Source organism: Malania oleifera, chromosome 1, assembly GCF_029873635.1.
Source record: "Malania oleifera isolate guangnan ecotype guangnan chromosome 1, ASM2987363v1, whole genome shotgun sequence".
NCBI classification, from domain to species: Eukaryota; Viridiplantae; Streptophyta; class Magnoliopsida; order Santalales; family Ximeniaceae; genus Malania; species Malania oleifera.
The window spans coordinates 156,590,988-156,611,932 of NC_080417.1; the positions used below are offsets into that span (position 1 = coordinate 156,590,988).

Consider the following 20,945-nt stretch of genomic DNA (forward strand, 5'->3'; position numbering starts at 1 on the left):
GTATGCATCCTCGCAATCTATGGTGAACAGAAGTTTATCAATCCAAGCAGCCACTAACATATTACCATCAATGGACACAGTAAATTAAGCATTAGAGAGACAAATCATAAATCACCATGATTAAATGGAAGTTGGAACACAAATAGCAAACAAGTTCAAATTGCATAATGTCACATGCCACAAATCACAATAAAATATGTACAAGGGCAATGTTCTCACGCCCACATAAAAGTATGGTCTTAAACTTCCACAAATTTGTTAAAATTTCTATCCAAATTTCCACTATCAACCACAATCACAATTTTTTCCTCACAAAATTTTCATCATAATTTCCACAAATCAACTAAAATTTATCAAAATCATACAATTTTAACAAAAAAAAAATTATGAAAAAACATGTTTGGTTAACATAATTTCATTTAGGCTAAAATTTGAAATTCAACAACCAACAAATTGAAATTTTCGTCTAATAAATCTTCATATTTTTATTGAAAATAAATCTAAGGGACTCTAAAGAAAGATAGTTTTAGAAGTTTTTTTAAATTTGTTAGACTACCTCTTTACCAAAAAGTCAAGTTGTAGGCCAACAATGTATATCAAGCTTTAACACTCCCGCACACATGCAACCAATAGCACATGGAGAGATAAGCTAACACACGACAAATCACCCATTACAAGGAATACAATAATTTTAAAACACCACACAATTAACGCAAACAACAAGACTAGAACCTAAGATCTCACCAACCAGCTTTGATACCATGTTAGATTACCAATTTATCTAAAAGATTAAGTTGTTAAGTTGGGAGTGTGCATGTCAAGCTTTAACAAAATTTAATGCAAGACATCATTTTATTCAAGCTTTTACTTCGAAAATGCACCAATCAATGCTTTTTATTCTTTTGAGAGGATCTCTCGGGATTTTCATTTTTTTCAAAAATCTCCATAAGAGAGAGGTTGAAGATATGCCTCAAGGGTGTTGGAGCCCTTTGTTCTACAAATGGGGAGCGGTATGAGAATTTTTTGTTGGGGATTTTTTTGGTTCTTTTTTCACAAATTTTCTCTCCTAATTGTTGAAAATACCAAGCCTTTCTTATTTTCACTCAAACCACTTTATTTGGAAGGCTACGGCTCCCCTCAAATTCCAGGCCTTTACGTGGATTGAGGTTGTTAATAGGCTTAACACAAATGCTTTGTTGCAAGAGTGTTATCAGAAAATAAAACAATTTGTAGCAACTTATGAGGCCATATAAATCTATCTGTCCAGATTTTTTTTTATTAAAGGAGAAAATGTATTAAGAGAGAGAGAAATTACATCATATGTGAGGATAAGAATTCCTGAATAAAAATAAAAGAAGCAAAAATAAAAAATAAAATTAAAATTAAAACTACACAGACATTATCCAAGACAACCTCTCTTTAAACCCTTCTCATCATAATTCACCTAACACTTCAATTTTGCTAATTCCCTTTGCTCCTTCTTAACCTTAGATTTACCAACATCGATCCAAATTTCATTTCCTTTGTAATCTAACAAGTGTAGACTGAATTCATCCAACCAATTCTGAGTTTGAAAATTTTCCTCAAAAACCTCCTCTATTGGTAAGGACAAAATTCCATATTTTCCCAATTGCTTTTCTTTCGTACCATCATTTTCAAAAAATAATAATTCCCCTCAATCCTTCCAATGGAGTAGGTGGCACATATGTCAAAATCCCCAAGTTTATTAGATGCATCAGAAACAAAACCATACTGTTCCCGAATTTCAACTAAAATCAAACCCCCATCACAATCAAAATCAATGATGTCCACATTGTCATTATCAGAAAAATCCCCAAATCTTTTTTCCTTGCAACTACTCAACCTATTACTGGTCCCACCCTTTTACCAAGTGATTCTTCCACTAGGCTAAAATTACCTCTTGCATCTCTTCTTAACACTTTTCTTTTTATCTCAGCAGAAGTAGCTCACTTATCTTCAAACGTTTTCCTCATTTCAGCACCTATTAGTTCTACTTTTCAATAATTGTAAATGCTAAACGTATCTGAAGTTTCTTTCTTACTATTTGATTTCCCCCCAAACCAACATTGTTCCCCTGACTGTCAACCTCACCCTTCCTTTGTTAACCACACTAGAAAACCCACTGAAGGTCTTTTTGACTACTAGGATCTCTTGTCCCACTAAGAGAAAAAAATCATCAACAAAAATTCCAAAACTGCCTGTTTCCTTTACCGCCACTTTCCCTCTAATCCCTTTGGTACTATTGCTTCTTTCTAATGAAGATTGAGAACAATCTTGATCATTATAATTCTGCTTAGGAAATGAACACTACAAGATAGGGTTTGTACCTAGATTCTGCTTGGAAGACAACATATCTGTTAAGTCCCTTAGCTACTTTCCAACTAAGAATTTCCTTCTATTACATCTTCTCACAAGTGTGCTCTTTTCAATCCCTCACTCCCAAATGCAGAGTCTTGGTAATTAAAAATACCAGCAAAAGTGTCCTCTTGTGCCTTATTTGAAAACTGAACATCTAGAATATTTGCATCAACCTGTTGGGCTCTATCAGCATTATTCAAACAATGGGCCTATTTAAAATAATGCCCAACTAAGAATGACCCATCTAAGAAGAAACCTCCTTTGTTTCCAAAAAATGGCCCCCCAACTCCTTTTTACCAAGACTACGAGCATGTTCAATTAATTGGCCCAACTTGGTTAAAAAAGAAGCTCCTCCTTTTTCAATTACTTGGCCTAGGTCCAAAACAAAAACCAAACATCCCAGCCCTAAATTCATTGTCTCATCTTCTCCAAGCACAACCCTAGCCACCTCTGCTATCTTTGTAGCTTCTTCATTGGTGCATTATTTGATCTATGGGACATGTGCTTAAACCATCTTAACTGTTGTTCCTTATCTTTGAAACTACTCCGCCTACATTACCACAAGTTGTTCATACAAGTGTTACTCCTAACTTACCACAAACTAGTTCATTCTTTAATTTATCTTTTAGAATTACACCACTAATCCACCTAAACAATCTCATTTTGGCAACCTTTACTTTTAGGATATGTTGCTTCTTACTTGCCCAATACATATAGCATAAATGATCTTATACTCATCAAACAGGACATTATCTTTAATTTTAAGGGTATTCTACACTAAAGCATTTATTCAGTTTACCAACCTCCTTTAACTCTAGGTACGACATCTTCTTCACTTTCTCATCCAGCTTACATAAAAGATCCAAGGTATTTACTAATGCCAATAATTTCTTGATCATCAAGTTTAATAGGAAGAGTAAAAAGAAAATACCAAAAATGGATAAGATATCCATCAAGAAACTAAAAAAAAAAAAAGATATATTAAAAGAGAAAAGATTAAACCTAAAAAGGGGAAAGCAATCATCAAGATAAAGAAATTTTTTTCAAATAAATTTAAGAAAAAAAAATGAAAGAACCTATGTAAGTATTCCAATAAGGAACCTTCCCCCCAACAAAACCCGTTTGAATCATAATTCACCTAGCACTTCAAATTTGCCAATTTATGCTGACCCTTCTTCAACTTCCTTTTATCCCCATCCAAACAAGTGTCCAAGACTAGATAGCCACAAACACCACTCATTCAACAATTATTGAGCTTCTAAAGTTTTCACATTAACCTCACCTAAAGGAGTAGGCCAAATTCCATCCTACACACTGTTGCCCCTTACCCATTCCATCCCCCTCTAATATCAAAATACCCTCTAAGCCTTCCATCACCAATGGGGAAATGGTGCCACATACGAAAAATCCCAAAGTAAATGAGAAGATTTAGAAACATAGCAACACTTCCTAAATCCACAGTTCCCAAATCTCATCCAAAAGCGAAACACCATATTCCGCAAACTCACAAACACTATCGCTATCTTTATCCGACACATCGCCACATTTTTTCCTTCTCCTTACCTCGCTACACCTCAGATTTATATCTCCCTTCTGAATATTGGAGAATCAGATCAAAGGACTTCCCCTAAACTTGAGCAGTACTAAGAAGGCACCACTTTCTCCTATGGAGAACAGTCGCCATTATCAATTAAAAACTGGAAAAGAACGAGGACCAAGAGAGAGAATTTTTTTCTAATTATTTTCCCTATTTTGTCCTTCTTAAGTTGTTACTTTTTGCTTAAGTGGAGGATAACTTCAAAGCCTCAAATTTTAGAGGAAACCAAAATCTAAAACCTTGCATATAGGGAAAGAAAAGAAAGAAAGAAAGAAAGAAAGAAACAAGAATTGAATCTGCTTAGAGCATGTGACAGCAAAAAAAAAAAAAAACATGCTTCAAGCCTACATTCCTTTGATTCGGTAACAAAGAAGAAATTTACTAAAGTAAAAGGAGATCAGGAAAAATGGATAAATTACCCATTGAGAAACTAGGAAAAAAATTAAAATAAAAGAAAAGCAAACTAATGGAGTGATGACTTCCAATTTTATCTGCATGTCAGTCAAGTGCCCGCATCTAAAAACTCCAAAATCTGAATGCTAAAAACAAGCTAGGAGAATTATCCTGCTTGCCAAATTGTCAGTAGACGTAGTACCCTGTGAAAACTCCTGCAAATTGATCAAACCAAACACAGAAAATAACTGCACAGCATCCAATAATTTTGGCGCTGCCTCCAAAACCCTTGAAACTCTAAAAACAAAAACCTACCAAGGAAGAAAGACTCACTGTTCATCCCCCTCCCCCCCAAAAAAAAATGTAGAACATTCCTAAGGCACCAGGAAACAGGGGAATCCAAAAACAAATAAGTACTGCAATCACCAACACTATAACAATGAAAACACCCATTTGGACATAATGCCTTGTAAGGCTATCTCATCAACAACTAATCACAAATTTTATTTCTATAAACAGCAATCCAAGGGAACACCCCCACACCCCAACCAAGAGAAAACTTTGAACCTTCCAAATGCACCAGGAAAAAGGGGAATCCAAAAAAAATTAAGTGCTACGCTCACCACCACAATAACAACGAACACACCCATTTGACATAGTGCCTTATAAGGCCACATCAACAACTAATAAAAAGCATTGATTTGATTTTTATTAGAGAAAGCAATCCAAACGAACACCATAAGATTCTAGTCCACATCTTAAGCGATAATTCATTGCATTACGAAAAAGAGAATCACAAATATATGTAGAATTTAAATTTGAAAAGGGAGGTCACAGCTGCATGATAGTTTATGCTTAGTAAAGTTCAACAACAATATACCATATTCAAACATGACCAAAATTGAGAGGCCTATCATGGTACCATGTACCAAGTTTTAACAAATACAAGCTTTAAAGGTCCTCAGTACTCATTTCCAGTGAACATAGGGGTTTCAAGTCCAACACTAATACATCTAAGGTAACATGCAATTATCAGATTGCAACACATAGCACAAGATTACTAAAATAATAATAATAATAACATTACCCCAGGTCCTCTAAAGATCATACTTCTTTCAAGCAGCCCACAAAAAAAGTCCAGATAATTATATACACCAGTCAAAATGTCTTACTTGCTCAAATTCAGACACCCAACCATTAGCACCATGTTGTTGCTCAAATGAGTGAACCCAAGCATCTGAGTCACCATGTTCTGCTTTGTGCTGCCCATACTCAGCAACCCATCTGTCTTCAGCACCAGCTGCAGCTCTCACAGTACGTTGGGACTCATTCCAGTACTCCTCCAACTCCCAGTATCTCCCAGGAAAAGGTCCCTTAGTCTGGATATCATTGTCAATATCTAAAGAACATAGTAGTGCATTTACCTGAAGGAACAATGCCAAAAAAAAAAACAATTCAAAAGTCCCAAGCACTTGAATAACCAATTCGTGTATGCAAAGAAAACAAGAAGGACCTCGGTCAAGTCCAAGTTCCCCACAGATCACAGTTTTTGCATGGAAATTTGGGAAATTGAAATTACACCACCTCAGTGTTCCCTCAAGTGCCAAAAAACTTTAATTCTACTAAAGAAATTAGTCTTCAGATTTTTCAAGAAGGTTGTTCTGCTATGTTTTTTGTTTTTAATGAGTAAATAAGCATACTCCATAACACCACACAGACCTCTCCTAAGGGAATCAAATGCAGGCCCCTCCTATGAGTAGCAAGGGGATGGACCAGGCCACAAGCCCACGCTCAATTCAACTATAAAATTTCGAGAAATAATGCAAAAAATATTGAAAATGTGTAGAAATGGGATTAAGGTTGTCCACCCAAATAGTTGGGCCAAAACACTAGTGATTCTGATAATGCTCTCCCTTTTTAACTTGGGCTGACCTTTTCAGGACTAAGTCAATTCAAATGAAAAGAAAAAAGAGGAATATAGATCAATCAAATATATGGCCTTTGTTAAATGATTGAGATAATAAAAATGAACTTGCAAAATCTAAATGGGAAATCACCAAAATCAGCTTGCTTTTAAAGAAGACAGACCACCAAACCTGTGCATTAATAAAGTCCTCACTCTTATCAGCAAATAAGTGTCGGGCCATTATGCTGCTACGATCACGTATGCATCGTTTGTCACCTTCAGATAGCCCTAATACTGGAAGTGGAGTCGGACGGAAGGGAATGCCATCACGGCCACTCTCAACAAAAGAGTGCAAAAAACTTGACAATACTGTCTGAGGTGGCCCTGCATTTTTTTAATTTTTTTTTTGAAGGGTAAGTTCACAAGGCAACTGGCAAGTAGACTGTATCATACAGTATAGCAAAAGAAATATATTGAGAGAGAGAGAGAGAGAGAGAGAATCTACAACTAGAGAGAGAGAGAATCTACAACTACAGAGATGAGAAGAAGGCTTCAAAAGAAAATAATAATAATTTAAAAAAAAAAAGTGCCCAACAAAATCTACTTCCAAAAACCACCTTTAATTAGCTTTCCATTATAATTTATTCAACATGTCAAATTATCTTACTCACATTGGCCTTTTGTTTTTCCTTATTCCTACAACAATCCAAGCAAACTATTTGTACTCCAGGTTCAGATAACTACTTGCCAGTCTTGCTCATCTGATCAAGGAATTGTTGAGCTTCAATGCCCTTCCCATTAATCTCCTTTTTATGTGAGGTAGGGGCAGGCAAAATAACATCCCTCTTGTTATCAGTAACCTGCAAATCATTACCTACCCCATTATCCTCAAAAATAAGGATACATATAAACTTTTTAACTGAGCTGGCACATGAGAAATATCACCAACTAAATCTGAAGATGCATACCCGTTTTGTTCATGAGACTCATACAGTAACAATCCACCTTCACATGCAAATTCACTATCAAAGTCACTCTCATCTTCAGACTCATCACCCCATTTCTTTTTTGTCCTTAATAAATCTCCACCTAACCATCTCCAATCCCACCCTCCGATCAATCAGGGTCTCCAAAAAGAAAGCTACTGGAACCATCTCTCGTTAAAAAAGTTCCATTAACATATCAGAATTATCAATTGACTCATGGGTCAGCCATAATTACCCTTCTATCTTCAGGCTGGCGTGTGAAAAAAATGCCCTTATTAGCCAGCACCTTGAGCCACACATTACAGGATGTTCTAGAATATTCCCCAAGTTAGAAATGCCTTCAAATGTGAATGTTAAGGTGGACAAGTATAACATTAAAAGATAAAGTAAGAAACGAGCATATACACAATAATTTAGGCATATCGCCAGTTGAAGATAAGATAAGGGAGGGAGAGCTTAGATGGTTTGGGCCTTTCAAACGCAAACCTAGTAGAGCACCCAAGGAGGAGTGAGTTAGTTGTTGTTTCTAACATGAAAAAGGGTAGGGGAGGCCTAAAATAACATAGAATGAGGTAGCGATGAAGGATTTAATAGCGCCTTTAATCTAATAGAAAAAAATGCTCTCGATTGGGTCAATTAGCGGAAAAGGATTCATATATCTGACCTCACCTAGTGGAACTTAAGGCTTGTTGTTGCTGTCGTATTTGTTAGAATCTTACGATTCACAATTCGATTCATACGATTCATATCAATTCTGCACCAAATCAATTCAAATCTTACTAGCGAATCTAAAATCAACTGAATCGCCACCGAATCTATCGATTCACACGATTCTAGACCTATCATATTTTGACATACCCGACTAGTTTTGAAACCCAAAAAACAGCATTCCTTTCTTTTTTATCGCTTTTATTTTTACATGATTACCTTCCATTTCTGGTCCATGTCAGCTTTATGCTTAAAAAGAGGCAAAATAGAACTTTAGGTCAAATCTTGCTTTAATAAAACCATTCTTCGCTCTAGGAGTATAGTGCTCTGCCATTGAGAAGGAGCAGAACACTCACTAGCTAAAGTGACACCCATGTTTCATTGTATTGTTAGGATTCAGAAGTTAGGTAGTTTGTTCAATTATTATCATATTTTAGGTTAATTATTTTTTTATTTTTAATTCGAGAAATAAATGCATCAAATATTTTTTTTTGATTGTTGATGAACACCAAAAGTTCATTTATTTATTATTTTTTCTTGATTCCTTCTCTTAACAGCAGAAAGTTCACTATTTTTGCAATAATTTATTAATTTATCAGTCATTCTCTCACCTTTCATTTGTTTAGGGAAAGCATACACATGAAATATGATTCATTTATTATCATAAATTAAATGTATTTTTTGCTGCTTGTTTGTAGACCAATATATGCATGTCATTTAGAATTGATTTTGGAAAATTTTACCGAATCTTACGACTCAATTCAATTCTCTATTCTCGATTCCCAAAAGTGGAATTTCGATTCACAATTCGAATCTCGATTTGACAATTATAGTCGTCGTTGTTATATTTGTAAAGTTGTTGAGAATGTTAGCAGTTCTATTACTAAAATATGTTGTTATCACATTGTTAATAATAGCGTCTGCTTTAGAAAATTTAAATTTGAATGAAGAATATGAAACTTAATTGACCTATTTATGATATCTTTTAAATAAAACATGCAATGAATATTTTATACATGCCCATTCTTTTAATGAAGTCCAATAAATATATATCTTAACTATGTGGGTCATTATAATAAAAATGAGTGCAAGATTTATGGGAAATGAGTGCAGTAATTGCATGTTTAGAATTGTGTGAGCATTATAATAAATGTATTATTATTTATTATTTAATTGTTCAAAAAAACCTTGATTGTTTATGCTAATTTAATCTGATTTTTTAATTCAAAATCACAAGAAATTAGAGTTTGGTGTTTGGAGGCCATATATATATAATATGAGAGAGCAATAAATGAATCCAGTATCCTTATGAGAGTGTTGGGTTCTTTGTTCCTCCTATGAAATGATTCGAGAATAAATTGGGGATACTTCTGATTCTTTGACTATAAGATCCTTTTTTTCTCATTTGGTGAATCCTTCTAAACATCCTTCTTCTCTTCTGAATAATGTGATTTGGAAAGCTAAGATCCCTTCAAAATTTGGGCTTTTTTGTGGACTTTGGCTCGAAAAAGGATTAATACTAATGAGTTGCTAAAAGTATGGAGGCCTTGTAAGGCTAGTTTGGATATTTGCATTATGCGCTCAGATTCCGGTTTAACAAGTGAGTGCCTTTTTCAACATTTTTACATTGCTAAGGAGCTTTGGTGGAATATTTTTTCTATTTCAGGAGGGGGTTGGTGTTGCCATGCACAATGGAGGCATTAAAGTTTTTAAATTTGTGGGAGTAAGAAAGGAACTGTGTTGTGGAGGTGTAAAGTGTTTGCACTTTTTGGACTTTGTGGATTGAGAGGAACAAAAGAGAGGTCGATGAATCCACTATTTTGATGACAGTATTGGATTTTTTGTGGGGACTGTTTAGATTGTTTGGCAACAAGATCCTTCTTTTTCTTTTTTTCTTTTTTTTTTCTTTTTTTTTTGACAAACAAAGAAATTTTATTTGAGAGGGCAGAATGTACAAGAGGGAAAAAAACAAAAAACAAAAAGGAAAACAGGCAGAATAAAATCAACCCTTTACATAAAAGTAAGTACTTCCCATTCCAGGCACAGAAACTAAAAACCAATACAAGAGAACCAACCAGCCCCACTGCATGTCCTCCAAAGAGATGTGGCAAAAAAAAAACATTTGCAAACACCCACAAAGATGAAAGATAAGTCACTCTGCTCCAAATCAAATTAGTAGACATAGTACAAGTTCCTTCTTTTCCCATTTGGTGAATCCTTCTAGATATCCTTCTTTTCTTTTGAATATTGGAAATCTAAGGTTCACTCCCAAAATCAGGCTTTATATGTGGACTTTGGCTCTAAATAGGATTAATACTAATGCCCTGCTACAAGGAGGCCTTTTAAGGCAATCGGTCTAATTTTTTGCATCATGCGCTCAGATTCTGATGAAACAAGTGAGTGCCTCTTTTTCTTCATTGTTGCATGGCTGAGGAGCTCTGAGGGAATATTTTTTCCTATTTTTGGAGAGGCTGTGTTGCCACGTACAAGGGAGGCATTCCTAGTTTTGGGGGTCTTGGTAGGAGAAAGAAAGGAATTGCAGTGTTTGATCTTTTTTGAATTTTGTGGGTTGAGAAGAATGCTAGAATCTTCCACAAAAATCTACTTCTGTCCATTTATTGTGGGGTAGAGCAATTTTACTTGCATCTTTCAAGGTGCATTCTTTGGGTTTCTTTCAGGGAACATTGTTGACTAATCTCCAACAGGATTGTAAGGGGGGGCTTTATCGTAACTATTTGTGAAGTTCTCTTTGGAGGATGTCTTATTCTCCCTGCTCATAATTATATCCCTTTTCTCTTACACTGCATTTGATTTGCAGAATACCTATTCATAGGAATAGATTAGTTGTAATAGGTCAGTGACAATTATGTATACAAAAAATTAAGTTGTAACTATAAAGCAAATAATAATGTGAAACTCTTTATGAGTCCATAATAAGGAACATGCAAAGAAATAACTATTCCCGAAATTTCATCATGGGGATGTCTATTCCTTTACAATCGCACATTGAATGAACTAATTAGGATTATACAAAGGAATCGCGCTATTCCCTCTACTCCCTACTATTACATCGTATTCATATTATTCCAAGGAATATGTATTTCGGTTGACATGGTCTGATGGTTAACTCGAGTATATGTCAAGTGCCTCATAGACATGTGGTGCTCTCTTGTATGTGGGATATGTCACAGTTAAAGGGAAATCATGCATGACACAACATGTTGACCAGCATTTTTATGCAGTATTAATAGTGGTGGCAATAAAAACTCATGCCCATTAATTCAACCATAACAACCATAAATAAATGGTTGACCCAATTAGACCCAAAAATTAAATGTGCAAACCCACTAAACCCATTAACCCATTTAAATTTTCAACCTAATTATTTATAATAGTAAATAGTAATCCATAAATGCACCGTAATTCAACCATACCATGATTAAGTAATATTATAATTTGAATATCTTTGTGTACATCTAACATAATTATAGATAGTTCAGTCTGAATATTTATGTAAGTACCTACTTATTTACGTACGCAATGGATTTGGATCATCCAAACCAATTAATATGCGTGTGTATGCAACTACATAATTGTTTCGATTTTGCTATGTCTGTAACTATATAGGTATATAATTATAGCATTGACTGCACCTATCAGTTGAAATTAAACTACATAATTACTTAATGTACTATTATTCATAAATCAATGTAAGTAATTTTGTAATTATGGACATCTTAGTTTGAATATGTACGTAATTATGCTATTATATATGTATGTAATCAGTACAGTTCGGTTATACATACCAACAAATATGCATACATATACATAACTACGTAATTGATTTAGTTGTATATATGTTCATAATTATATAAGCATGTAACTATAGCATTGGTTACAATGATCATTTGAAATTAAATTACATAATTACACAATCAATACTATAATTCAGAAATTTATATACATAACTTTATAATTATGGACACCTTGGTTCAAATATGTATGTAATTATGCAATTATGAATACAAGTAAATGGTATGGTTCGATTATCCAAAGCAATTAATAAACATACATGCATGTACTTACACGTAATTGATACAGTCTATATATGTTCGTAATTATGTAAAAATGTAAGTATAATTATAGTATTGTTACAACTATCATTTGAAATTAAACTACATAATTACATAATCAATACTATAATTTGGAAATCTATATTCATAATTTTATAATGTGGACACCTCGGTTCAAATATGTGCGTAATTATGCAATTATGAATGTGCGCAATTAGTTCAATTTGGTGACTCAAACCAATTAATATGCATCCATGCCTATACAATTTTTTTTGTTTAAATACAACAACGAGAAGAAGTCTTAAGTTTCCCTAGGTGGGTTGGCTACATAAATCCTTTTCCGCCAATTCACCCCATCAAAGGCAATGCCCCTTGCTAACTTCAGAAGTCCTTCTTCACTATCTCATTCCAAATTATTTTAGGTCTACGCCTATCCTTTTTACTATTAGAAACAAGAACCACCTCACTCCTCTTCACATATGTGCTGCCTGGCTTGCGTTTCAAATGTCCAAACCACCTAAGAAAGCTGCCCCTCCCTTATCTTGTCTTCAACAAATGCTATGCCTAGCTTATTGTGTATATGTCCGTTCCTTAATTTATCTTTTAATGTTATGCCACTCATCCACTTTAACATTCGCATTTCAGAAACTTTGATATTTTGTATATGTTGTTTCTTAGTTGCCTAACATTCTAATCCATAAAACATGGATCTTATAGTCATCTTATAAAATTTTCTTTTTAATTTTAAGGATATCCTACAATCACACAACACACCTGACACACTAATCCCTTTTATCCATCCTACTTCAACTCTATGCATTACATCATCTTCAATTTCTCCTTCCACTTGCATAATGGATTCAAGGTAACAAAATTTACTAGTGTTGTTAATTTCTCGATTATCAAATTTAATCTTATCTCAATGCTCCTATCATTTCTAAAATTACAAATCATATATACTCTATCTTATTTCTACTTATTTGAAAACCTTTTGGCTCTAAAGCGATTCTCCAAAGTTCTAGCTTAGATTCCACTCCACACCTACTTTCATCAATCAAAACAATATCATTTGCAAACAAGATACACCGACGGATCTCGTTTTGGATACCGTAGTGTGTTCATTCCACTAAGGCGAAAAGATAAGAGCTCAAAGTAGAACCTATTCAATTTGAATATGCACAAAATATGCAATTATAAGTGTACAGAGTTGTTTGGTTCAGTTGTGCAAACAAAATAATATGCATACATGCATGTACTTAATGACGTAATTGGTACGATTAAGATATGCCTGTAATTATAAAGATATGTAATAATATTAGTTACAACTATCATTTGAAATTAAATTATATAATTAATTACATAATCAATACTATAATTTGGAAATCTATACATAGTCTTGTAATTACAAATACCTCGTTTCAAATATGGACATAATTGCGCAATATAATCAAAATCCTTTTCCTAGGGCCCTAGCCCTCTAACATTCCAACTAACAATCTTCATAACTTAACACGCTTATCCCCCTTCCCCAACCCTTTCACCTCCCTCATAGCTTTTTATTTTTTGGATTAAGCACCCATTTTATTGCAGAGAGGCCAAAGCCTAAAACAATACAGATGAAAGAGCAGCAAAACAAGGCTAAGAGCTTATAAATAAAAAAGTAGGCAAAAGTCAAAACCTTTAAGGTTTGAACACCTACTTCTAATGTCAAAAATGATTTGTTGTAACTGATAACAGAAGAAGAAACTTATTGCAAGTTTTTGCTTGCTCCCTGCTAATCATGGGGGTTATTACTTCGCTGCAAATGGTATCTGTACCTTTGCCTTCCCTAGAAATTGATGCAGTGCGCAGGCCCGACTGACTTGCACAATCTACTCTACCCCCTCCCACTTCTTCAACAGGTCTTGGTTGCTGCATTTCTTGAACTAAACTCTTCAGGCCATCCTCTATTACTACAATAGTTTTGTCTTTGATAACCCACACTGACTTTGATATCTTATTCCCGTGTTTTTGGGCCTTAAGTGTCCGATCCAACCTTATCACATCCTTTCTTCCTCCTGAAGGACCTCTCGATAAATTTGCAAGCTTCCCCTGCGACCTAACCAATTTCTCATATGGTGTTAGGATACCTATTAGGACGCAACCCCACCCCACCAAACCCCCCACCCCCGTATCCCTTTAGTATGAAAACCATCTTGGATCAGGCCTAGTTGTATGAGACGTGTCTTCCCGCGTATTTCGTGATGCAATAGGTTAAGTCCAAACGTATGATTGAGATCATTTTCCTCTTACTTTTGAATGTAGCAAACTTGCCCATCCCTGTGTCTAGTACAAGCAAGACAGATTAGAGTGGCTAGAACATTGAAAGCACACCAAGTTAAGGGATGAGTAAAGACATTGAGGGAGAGAGTGAATCAGTATAGGAGCTCACAGCCTCTCTGATTAAAAAGGACGGCAGTCAAGTCTATGAAAGGGTCACGATGCTAAAAAAATTGAGGGTAGGGCCGGTTCTCATGAGTGACTATTGTAGCAGCAGCCTTTGTGAATGATTTTAGGAATTCAATAGGAATCCAATGGTCAAGCAATAGAACTCAAAGAATGATGATTGTCGGAGAAGAGCTAATTACAAATCAATCAACTAGGTTTCAGCTATGATAATAGAGAGCTGGAAGAAGAATGTATCACAAGGAAGATTTCGCTTCAACGAGAGAACAGTCAGCTAGGATTCGACTTCAAGAGCAGGAGCTACACTTCTATGATCTTACTGGTGGCGTAGAGAACTAGGAAGCGAAGGGGAAAGAGTTTCGGGGATATTTTCCCTATGCTCGAGGACTCAAGGAGCAGGGTCGCCAAGAGGAGAGCATCGTGGTAAGGATTGGGAACCATAGATGCCAAAGGGGGATAATCAAGAGTATCTGGGGTGGTCGTGGAAGGGATTGGGTATATCTACCCTCGCATGGTGCCTCTAGTGACATCCTTGTCATGTGGGATTCTGAGAATATATCCACAGTGAGCGAATTAAAAGGGGTTTTTCCCTTTCAATGTTGTTTGAAGTGAAAGGGAGGGGTCAGCAGTGGATTTCGTCAATGAACAGGCCTTCTAGACCAACTCTTAAGAGTGCTTTTTGGGATACAATTTACTCTATTTATAGGTTATGTGCTCCAAGGGATTTGCAAGCATGCAAAAGTTTTGACTTGTTAATTAGGGATTGTGATTTGAGAGAGCTACCCTTGGATAACACTTCTTTTGCCAGGTCTGCAAGAGGTCTAGAGCAGTTGCAAGTAGACTAGATAGATTCCAATTTTGTAGGGAGTGGGAGGACGAGTTTCAAAATCTCACTCGACCTACTCTCCCTATGACCACATCAGATCATTTTCCTATATTGTTGGAATTTAGTAAGGGTGGTGTGGGACCCCACCCCCTGTAGGTTTGAGAACATGTGGCTGCAGACTTTGGTCACGGAGACTTGGCAGGGAGGATATGGAAAGGGGCTGGGAAGGTTTTAGATTCATGAAAAAATTGAAACGTTTGAAGGAGAAGCTAAAAGTTTGGAACAAGGAGGTTTTCAGCGATGTTAGAACTAGAAAATCTAGAATATTGGGAGAGTTGGCTCTCTTGGATAGGAAGGAGGAGGAGTCTATTTCCTCAAAGAGTGAGGAGGCTAGAAGAGTGTCCTTGATGAATGAGTTGGAAGAGGTGAATTTCAAGAATTGAGTAGTTAGAAGCAAGAGACTAAATACAAATGGGTTAAAGAAGGTGACTATAACTCTTCTTTCTTTCACAAGTTAGCTAATGGCAAGAGAAATACAAATTTTATTAGGGAGTAAGATGTCGGGGGAAGGATAGTCACTAGGGAGCAAGGTCAGATTGCCTTTATTATTACAACTTCTTTCAGAACTTGAATTTGGAGGAAAAATATTGTAGACCAACTTAGGGGTTGGATTGGAATCCTATTTGAACTATTTCTATTGCTTAGAACAGTTGGTTAGTGAGACTCTCTTGAGAGGAGGAAGTGAGGGCGTGGTTTATGGCATAGATATGGATAAGGCCCTAGGCTTGGATGGGCTTAACATAGCTTTCTTCTAAGATTGTTGGGAGGTTGTTAAGGGCAATTTTGCTAAAAAATTTTACTAAATTCTCTAGGAATAGAATTTTGAGCAAAAGCATCAACACCTCTTTCATTGCCTTGGTGCCTGAAAAGTCTAGTTTTTTTTTTTTAGCAAAAGATTACAAAAAGGAGAAAAAGACTTCTCCCGTCGAAATTCTGGAAAAAAAAAATATAATATAAATTATAAAACAAAAACTAGAAAAAACATATCATAGCAAAACTAACTCCTTAAAAGCAACTGAACCCAACACACCATAGAAAAACCAAGTAATGAATCTTCTCCTAACCAACTGCCAATTCAATTTTCTTCCTGAAAAAATACAAGCATTACACTCCAGCCATAATACCCACAACACTGCAAAAATACCACATTTCCATAATTTCATCCTCTCCTTCCTTTTACCAAACCCCTCAAAGGAAATAGATAACAATTCCTCCACTGACGCTAAACAGCCCAAGATTATCCCATCACACCAAATAAATTATTTCAAATTCTCCAGGCACAGTCACAGCGTAAAAATAAATGAGGTGTCGTTTCAAAATTAAAATAGCATAACACACATACATCTAGAGATAAGGCCTTCAAAGGTCTCCTGACCTGCAATAGCTTATTTGTGTTGATTTTGTACAAAGCATAATCATCCATATGGAAGCCTTAATTTTTGGGGAAGCTTTTGCCTTCCAAATAGAAGAATATAAAGGGAAACAAAGAATTAGAACAGGTCAAAAACTCAAAAAAAAAAAATTACAAGAGTAAACCCACGAATGATCCAAAAGTCTAGATTTATTAAGGTTGAGTATTTTAGATCTATTAACCTTGTTTCTAGTGTATGTAAAATAATCGCTAAACTCTTAACTAATGGTATCAGTTAGGTGCTTGTTGATACCATTTCTATAGCCAGAGTGTGTTTGGGAGGGGGGGGTGTGCAAATAGTGGATGCTATACTTGTGCCCAATGAGGTGGTGGAGGATGTTCTTAGGAATAAGAAGAGGGGTTTTATCTTTAAATTAGATTTTGATAAGGCCTATCATAGAGTGAGTTGGAGCTTTTTGGATAAAGTCCTCGAGAGAGAGTTTTGGCGAGCTTTGGCATCGATGGATTAGGGGTTTGTCTAATGTGTGGTTCTTGGTAATTGTTAATGATGAACTATAATCTTGGTTTAGAGCTTCTAGAGTCATTAAACAAGGAGACCCTTTATCCCCCTTTTATTTGTCCTTGCAGTTGTTGTGCCAAGTAGGATGGTGGATAGGGTTGTGAAGAGGGGGAGGTTAAAGGTCTAGAAATAGGCAAAGAGGGAGTGGTGGTTTTTTTAGTTAATAGAAAAAGAAATTCATTAGATAGACAAAGAATGCACAATCAATAGAGAAGACGTCACTTTAATGAAATTTGGGCCACAAACCCCAAAACACTACAAATAAAGCACAATTCCATAGTGCAATTCCTTCCTTCTTCCTACCAAACGCCAATCAAAATATATCGCCAAGTAATCTTCCATTATGGTGGTTTCTCACCTGCATTTTTTTGTTGATGATAACACTTTCTTCCTTGGCGATCATAGTCCTTCCTTTAGGATAATATTGGGTATTCTTCAATTTTTGAGATGGTGTCGCACCTTAAAATTAATATGGTAAAGAGTGGATTACCATCTTTGAATGTGCTAGTGGAGCGAGTGAGCGAAAAGGCCACTAAAGTGGGGTGTGGCATTTTGGACAAGCCTACGAACAACGTAGGGGTTCCTTTGGGGGGGGGGGGGGTTAAATCCTAGAGTAATGGAATTTTGGAATCTGATAGTGGAAAGGGCAACTAAGAAGATAAGCGGATAGAATAGGGCTCTTTTCTCTTTAGGGGATAAAATAACCTTTTCTTGCACTCTGTTATATTTTCCTATCTTTGTTTAGGATTCCATTGGGTATTGCTAGCAAGCTTCAAATAATCATGAGACTTTTGGTGGTCTAGTAAGGGGGATCATGGGGACCACTTAGTTGGGATGAGGTTTGTAGGTCAAAAAAAAGAAGAAGTATTAGGTCTAGAGAAGTTGGTGTCTAAAAACACGGCTCTTTTAGCTAAATGGACATAGCACTTCCCTCTAGAAGAATCTTCCCTTTGGCATAGAGTAATAAGAAGTAAGTTTGGGTTGGATGAGAATGGGTGGGGTACTAATGTTAGTTTAAGATGTTCTTTGTGTAGTTTGTGGAGGTCCATTTCTCAGATTCATCCTTCTTTCATCCCTCATACTAAACTTGAGGCGGGGAGGGGCTTACAAATCTATTTTTGGAAAGACACTTGGCTAGGTAATGCATCCTTATCCTCTTCATTCCCTCGTCTTTTTAGACTGAGCTACAAGCAAAATAGAGCAGTATCTTTCTTTGTTGGGGATTTGAGTAGCCCATTGGTTTCCTAGAATCTCCATTTTAGGAGACCTCTTAATGATAGGGAGTTGGTGCAGCTGTCTTCTTTGTTATTCTATTGAATGAGAGTAATTTTCCTTCAGAGAGGGATGTTCAATCTAGGTCTTTGGATCAGTTGAGAGTGTTTTCTTTTAAATCCTTTTTTGAATTCTTCACTCACTCCAATTCTTCTTTCCCACTTTATCATTTCATCTAGAAGGCTAAGGCTCCTCCAAAAATTAAGGCTTTCACTTGGTTGGTTGTGCTTAATAAAATTAATATAATAACTTGCTGAAAATTAGGAGACCCTTGAAGACTCTCTACTAATGTATGTGTGCACTGTTACAAAAATTCTGAGATAGCTTCTCATCCTCTCCTGCGCTATGAATTTTCTTGGAGGATTTGGAATTTGCTTTTTGGTATTTCTGGAGAGAGTTGGGTTGCCCTTCTTCAGTCGGTGAATTGTTAGCTATTTCTTTCACAAACTTTAGTAGGAGAAAGGATAAAGCAGTCCTTCTGAAGTATGAAATACTTGCAGTTATACGAGGGTTATGGTTGGAGCATAATGCAAGGATATTCAATGGGCAAAAATTCAATTGCGTGCTGGTTTGGGATAAAATTCAGTATTTGGCCCCACACCACACCCACGCAAGGCCACGCGTGGTTTAGTGTCACCGTGCACCATGCCCAATGAATGACAATCCGAATGTCAACATTGCACACAGCATGTCAACGCATATCACCGCATGGCTACGCAAAAATGTCAACGCTACACACAGCATGTCAGCGCATCGCCACGCATAGCCATGTACTCTCGATACCATTTTTTTATACTTGGTAGACTTTAGAGCATTATGCGCTCTCATTTAAGTTTCAAGCCTCTAGCGATTTTGCTTGAATTGGGGAGGAACAAATCAAAGCGACATAGGGCTGAATCTCAAAGAATCATGGCAGCAAGGCCACTCTACCACTTACAATACCTCGTCGCATATTTAAGTTGTCTGCAAAGGATTCTACCCACTGCTCGATAGAAATTTTACCTCAAGGCAGCCTACACAACTCATCTGCCACAAGGACTTGACCTTCGACACGTGCCTTTGGGGGCTATGAGGCCCCTACTAAGAGTCGGCAAACAGGCAGTGGACACATGCATCGCTTCTAACTTGGATTCTGACTTAGAGGCATTCAGTCATAATCCAACGCAACTTCACGTCACTGGCTTTTCAACCAAGCGCAATGACCAATTGTGCGAATCAACGGTTCCTCTCGTACTAGGTTGAATTACTATTGCAACCCTATCATCAGCAGGGTAAAACTAACCTGTCACACGACAATCTAAACCCAGCTCACGTTCCCTATTGGTGGGTGAACAATCCAACACTTGGTGAATTCTGCTTCACAATGATAGGAAGAGCCGACATCGAAAGATCAAAAGCAACGTCGCTATGAACGCTTGGCTGCTACAAGCCAATTATCCTTGTAATAACTTTTCTAACACCTCTAGCTTCAAATCCCGAAGATCTAAAGGATCGATAGGTCACGCTTTCAAGGTTCGTATTCGTACTGAAAATCAATTTCAAAAGAGCTTTTACCCTTTTGTTCCACACAAAATTTCTGTTCTTGTTGAGCTCATCTTAGGACACTTGCGTTATCTTTTAACAAATGTGCCGGCCCAGCCAAACTCCCCACCTGACAATGTCTTCCGCCCGGATTGGCCCATCGAAACAGACCTTGGGTCCAAAATAAGGGGCGATAACCCCCCCTCAAATTCACAGAATAAGTAAAATAACAATAAAAGTAGTGATATTTCACTTGCACCGTTTCCGACCCCCACTTATCCTACACCTCTCAAGTCATTTCACAAAGTCGAACTAGATTCAAGCTCAACGGGGTCTTCTTTCCCCGCTAATTCTGCCAAGCACGTTCCCTTGGTTGTGGTTTTGCTAGATAGTAGACAGGGACAGTGGGAATCTTGTTAATCCATTCATGAGCGTCACTAATTAGATGACGAGGCATTTGGCTACCTTAAGAGAGTCATAGTTACTCCCGCCGTTTACCCGCACTTGGTTGAATTTCTTAACTTTGACATTCAGAACATTGGGCAGAAATCACATTGCGTAAGCATCCGTAGGGGCCATCACAATGCTTTATTTTAATTAAACAGTCGGACTCCCCTTGTCCGTACCAGTTCTGAGTTGACTGTTCGACACCCGAGGAAGGCCCTCAAAGGAGTCGTTCCCAATCTGTCCCCCAAGCAACACGCGACGACCCGCTCTCGCTGCGAGAGCAACTCAAGCAGTCCATTGACAGCTGACTGTTTCGAGACTGGGACCCCTGTGCCCAGCACTCAAAGTCAATCCTTTTCCAGAGATTCACCAATGTGTAAGGCCACGGGTGGTTTAGTGTC

At 36.7% G+C, this 20,945-nt stretch overlaps 1 protein-coding gene across 8 annotated transcripts in view; it reads right to left on the reverse strand.

Moving 5' to 3' along the window:
* LOC131168533 (peroxisome biogenesis protein 5) overlaps window positions 1-20,945 on the reverse strand; it is a 110,339-nt gene that overhangs the window by 83,244 nt on the left and 6,150 nt on the right. For 4 of the 8 annotated variants that reach the window (XM_058128038.1, XM_058128086.1, XM_058128047.1 and 1 more), the window contains exons 4-5: window positions 6,466-6,659; window positions 5,542-5,793 (exon numbers count right to left, since the gene is read on the reverse strand). In XM_058128038.1, the coding sequence (XP_057984021.1) occupies window positions 5,542-5,793; window positions 6,466-6,659 (446 nt within the window). Of the gene's footprint in view, window positions 1-5,541; window positions 5,794-6,426; window positions 6,660-20,945 lie in introns of all 8 variants that reach the window. The other 4 variants (XM_058128060.1, XM_058128091.1, XM_058128069.1 and 1 more) reach the window with 2 other exon arrangements.